The 4,957-nt window shown below is 50.5% G+C and overlaps 1 protein-coding gene across 1 annotated transcript in view; it reads left to right on the forward strand.

Moving 5' to 3' along the window:
- The window catches only part of FGF19 (fibroblast growth factor 19), a 3,720-nt gene extending 548 nt beyond the window's left edge, over nucleotides 1-3,172 (forward strand). The window contains exons 2-3 of the mRNA XM_010837817.1: nucleotides 2-105; nucleotides 2,861-3,172. Of these exons, the coding sequence (XP_010836119.1) occupies nucleotides 2-105; nucleotides 2,861-3,172 (416 nt within the window). The remainder of the gene's footprint in view (nucleotide 1; nucleotides 106-2,860) is intronic.
- Nucleotides 3,173-4,957: the final 1,785 nt, after the last annotated feature.

Genomic DNA, 4,957 nt, shown 5'->3' on the forward strand with positions numbered 1-4,957 from the left:
GGTTTGATGGAGATCAGGGCGGTCGCTCTGAGCACCGTAGCCATCAAGGGCGAGCGCAGCGTGCTGTACCTCTGCATGGACGCCGACGGCAAGATGCAAGGACTGGTAGGTGTCTCGGTCCGGCCGGACGCGCGGGGGCGCGGGCCTGCGGGGCAGGAGGGCGCGCAGGGTCAGGTTCAGTTTCCTTGTTTGCTCTGTCCGGGCCGGTGTGGAACTCGGAGGGGAAGGCGGCGAGGCCCGGATTACTCTTCTGTCCCACTTTCTAATTTGTAAGTTTATGGAGAACGGGTGAGGCCCCGCCTTTGCATTCCCCCTGAACTAGAGGCAGATCAGTCGGACGGAGGAAGTCGGCGCTTCGATGTTAAACGGGGAGCCCACCGTGGGCGTTTTCGGCTTTGCCCTGTGCGCGTGTGGCGCTCGCCTTCCCCTCCCTCCTTGAGGTAGTTTTTTTTTTTTAAAGTGGTGGGTGGGGGGGTGGCTGGGGAGGAAAAAAAGAAAAAGGGTGTATCCACAACTTGGATTTTTTTTTTAAGTCAGAAGAAAAATTACATTTGGGATTGAAGAGGCTTTTTAAAATTAATTTTTACCCGCTAAAAAATAGATTATTTTGTAGCCGCGTTGGGGTCCTGTTTTCGTGGCCGCACTCATCCCCCCTGTCGGGCTCACCTGTATGGCAGAGGCCTCTTTGGGTGGCGGTGGGAGGGCAGGCCCAGGTAGCCAGAGAAGTCTGGGGGCAGGAAGTGTGCAGATGCCGGCTCTCTGGTCGCCGGAACAAAGGCTGAGAGTTCAAAGGGAACCTGAGCCCCCCGGGCGCGCAGCGGAGGCTGTGTGAGGTCCCGGCCTGGCGCAGGGCCTCAATGCAGCCCTGCTGGCCCGGGGCTCCGATGGAGGGCCAGGGGGCAGCAGGGGCAGGGGAGGGCACCGGCCCTCCAGGGATGCCCTCCTGTCCGCGGCTCAGATCTCTTTAGTGTCTCAGTGTTTTGTGGCTCTGGTGCCCCTTTATTCTGTTTATCCAGAGATAAATAAACCTGGCTCAGGTTTTAATGGCATCCCGCGTGAAAGGACAAGAAAGGCGGCAAGAAAGCTGATACCCAAAGCCACTCCGAGCCCCCGCAGTTGCAACCCATGTGAGGTTTACTTAGGGGTGGTGGGGGTTTCAGGGGCAGAGCCCCCGCAGGGGCGGCTGGGTCTAACCCATCATCATTCTAATCCAAACTGAGGGTCCCTCAACTAAAATCCTGTTCTGCCTCTAGGTCCTGCGGTCACAGTTTAGCAAAACTTGAAGATTAAAAAAAATAAACAATTCCACATCCTCCCAGAAACTCGAAGTCGTTTCACTCTCTCTTTGGCAAATGAGATGTCAGTTTCTCCCAAAGAACCAGCAGGGTGAAATAGTCACTCTATTTGATTTTAATTCCCTTGTTTATCAATTTGCATTTCTCCCCTCCATCTGGTGGCCTTATTCCCCCGCATGGGAGCTGGGCATATCGCTCCATTGGATGCAGGCCTTATCAGGGCCTTATCTGAGCACAGCGCTCCCTCACCTGCAGTGAAGCGACCTTTGTAGGCTTGGGCAGAAATGAGACTGGGTGCCTCCCAGGGCATTTTATGGCCGAGCCCTCCTGGCTCCCCGCCTTTGGCTGTGCTCTTGTGTCCTGAAGACAAACTGACCCTCTGCATTTGTGACTCCACCGGCTCACTCTCAAACTTCTGCCTTCTGACTTTCTGGCCACCCACGGGGTGCAGGCTTCCTCCTGGCCTGGGGGGAGGGGGCTGCCTTTATCTCCACGATCCTGGCAGGCTGCCTGGAGGGCAACTACTGAATAAAGGAGCCAGAGGGACTGAGGTTTCTCTTACCAGAGCTCCAGACAAAAAGGCTCAGGACCACAGTCATTTGGGTCTAAATGGGAAATAGATGCTTTCATCTGGGCTCCAGATTGGATTACTCGTGATTCTTAATTAAAAGACTGATCCTAAAAGGATAACCTAGTTAGCAGTGTTTCCCAAACCGCCTGTGGAATACAAGGGACTTTTTCATGGCAATAATTATATATTTAACGTCGGGGAGGGAAGCATTGCATGCCTGTCAAGGCTGTGACTTTATAGATGTTGCTCAGAACAAGACCAAGTTTAAAAAGTGATGTGACTTAGTGAAAAAATACAACGGATCTATGTGAGTTATATATAGATACTGAGAATATACACTGAACACATGAAATATACCTGAAGTATGTGTATATAGTTGAAGGTTAAAAAGTATAAAGGTATACAAACTACATATATGTCTAATATGTTGAGTATATATGTTTAATGTTACACATGTATTTTCTGTGACATTACTATTTACATGTGAATTCAACGTGATGTGTATTTAATGAGCATATTAATATATAACAAAAAGCTTTCATACTGAATATATAAGTACCTATATATATTTTGGGGCTTCCCTTGTGGCTCAGCCAGTAAAGAATCCGCCTGCAATGCTAACGTATGTGTTTAGTATATATGTTTAATGTCTAACACATATTTAATGTTATATAATTTATGTTTTATTTATAACATATATATTACTTATAACATTTATATGTTAATATGATGTAATATCTAATGGGTATATTAATATAACACATGCTTTGCATTTTATATGTGTGCATATATAACATTATACTAAATATATATGTGTTTATATATGTTCTTTATACACCTCCGTGCTTTATAAACTTGCACACATCCTTGGCTAATGGCATGGGCCGTTAGCCAACGGCGTGGACACCTACTCACCTGCAACTGGTTGTCCGGCTGTCTCTGCTGGTCACCCAGCCCGGTGGGCCCCGATTGAGGCTGTCTCTTTGCTTCGCAGACCCAGTACTCAGCCGAGGACTGTGCTTTCGAGGAGGAGATCCGTCCTGACGGCTACAACGTGTACTGGTCCAGGAAGCACCATCTCCCGGTCTCCCTGAGCAGCTCCAGGCAGAGGCAGCTGTTCAAAAGCAGGGGCTTCCTGCCGCTGTCTCACTTCCTGCCCATGCTGTCCACCATCCCAGCCGAACCTGAAGACCTCCAGGAACCCCTGAAGCCTGATTTCTTTCTGCCCCTGAAAACAGATAGCATGGACCCTTTCGGGCTCGCCACCAAACTGGGATCGGTGAAGAGTCCCAGCTTCTATAATTAATGGAGGCTCTGTCCTCTCCCCTCCACCCTGGCCCTGGAGACCAGGACCCCAGGCCTGAGGTGCTTGCGGAGTGGGTTTTCTACTCCTGTATGATCCTGAGTCCAGGTTCTATGTAGCTTTAGGAGGAAATATTTAGAACTTGTACATAGACAAAGTTTTACATGGGCTGTGCCGGTTTCTAGCGGATAGACTTGTACGATCATAAAATGGTAAGCCTTCCACCCCACCCACCCAGCTTCTACCTACCCCAGCCCCTCAACCCTGCTGGACGAGTGTGTGCTGCCCTGGTTCTGCCTGAGTACCTCCACTGGCGGAGAGCTCACTGTCTCCGGCAAGGTTCTTATGCCAAGCTGAACTTCTCAGCAGTTCTCTCCTCCTATTCTTTTGCAGCACGCATGGCCAGAGGAAAAGCAGTTATTTTTTTAAAACTCATGGGCAGGTAATCAACTTTGTGAAACCTCAGGTAAATCTGACTCTACTGCCTGGGAAAATTCTTCCAGCTCTCAACTCCAAGAAAGGACCACTGGGCCTCCCCAAGCTCCTCCAGCACAGAAGTAACCACTTGCAGGCACCACCAAGCTCCAAGAGCAGGGGGAGCCCAGAGGCCCCTCCAGCCGGGGTCAGTCTTGAGAACTCCCTGTTATGGCTGGCTCTGGGTTGGACAGCCTCACGGGACCCCTTGGCAACCCACCCGGGGCAGATAAGGCGGCCTATCCATCCCTCCTCTTCCCCCCCTTCACCATTGCTCTGCACGTGGTCAACACTTACCCGGGGTCATGCTGGTCCCCTAAGGTGAATGGCTGCACTGCCGCCTGCTCAGAGGCGTGGCCAGTCCCGGCAGCATCTTCCTTGCCATGGTGGCCGGGGTTTCCAGGCAATCGATCTCGGGTTGTCACTTGAGGGCCCTTAGAGAAGGAACCCTACAGGCTTCCTCCCCGCAGTTCACTCACCTCACTCCGGGGTCTGACCCCCACCTCCTTTCTACCCGCTGGGATGTTGACCTGAAAAGGTCAGAGCAAGTCCTCCGCCTGGGGTCCTGACCCTTTCATTCCAAAGCCCCGAAAAAGAAGATCTGAAAACCCCGAATCTCACCAGTAACTTGTCAAAGCCGCATGGAGATCGAGTCCGTTTTCCAGCACTTGGTTTCCACTGTGATATTTATGAGTAATTTATTGTGTTTGATATGTACATCTCTTTATTTTCTTACTTTATTTATACCCCCAAATGGTATTTATGTATGTACACGAGTTTTGTTTTTTGTTTTTTTTTCTACATTAAAGGGGAATTTGTATCAAAAATTATCTGGAATATTTGTGCAGGAGGAGAGGGGAGGGAAGGAGCCTGTGTCCGCTGTGTCTGAGACTTTGATCACTGGGGCCACGTGATTCTCTGTTGGGGGCACATGTTCCTGAATGTTCTAGGATGATGAACAGTGTCCCCAGCCGCTACTGACAATGCACCAGTAACACCCCCTCACCCCAGTCATGGTAATCAAAAATGTCCAGAAGTCGCTACCTTTTTCTGGGGGACAAAAGCGCCCTCTCATTTGACTGAGAACCTCTGTCCTAAACGTACAGGGTTTCTCGTGCCCAGTAACAAAGCAAGTGGCAATGCTGGGTCACGGGCCCAGTGACACCCAGGCTGTGCTGTGACTCTCGTGGCATTTCCATGGTGTGGCTTTGTGGTCTCAGCGTGGGTACTGAGCCTTCAGTAGAAACTTCTGTCTTCTCAAGCCAGGGACATGGACTCGCAGCTGCCTTGGCCTCTCATCTGCAAAGCCGAAGC

The sequence above is a fragment of the Bison bison genome, unplaced genomic scaffold (assembly GCF_000754665.1).
Source record: "Bison bison bison isolate TAMUID 2011002044 unplaced genomic scaffold, Bison_UMD1.0 scf7180017864080, whole genome shotgun sequence".
Taxonomy (NCBI): domain Eukaryota; kingdom Metazoa; phylum Chordata; class Mammalia; order Artiodactyla; family Bovidae; genus Bison; species Bison bison.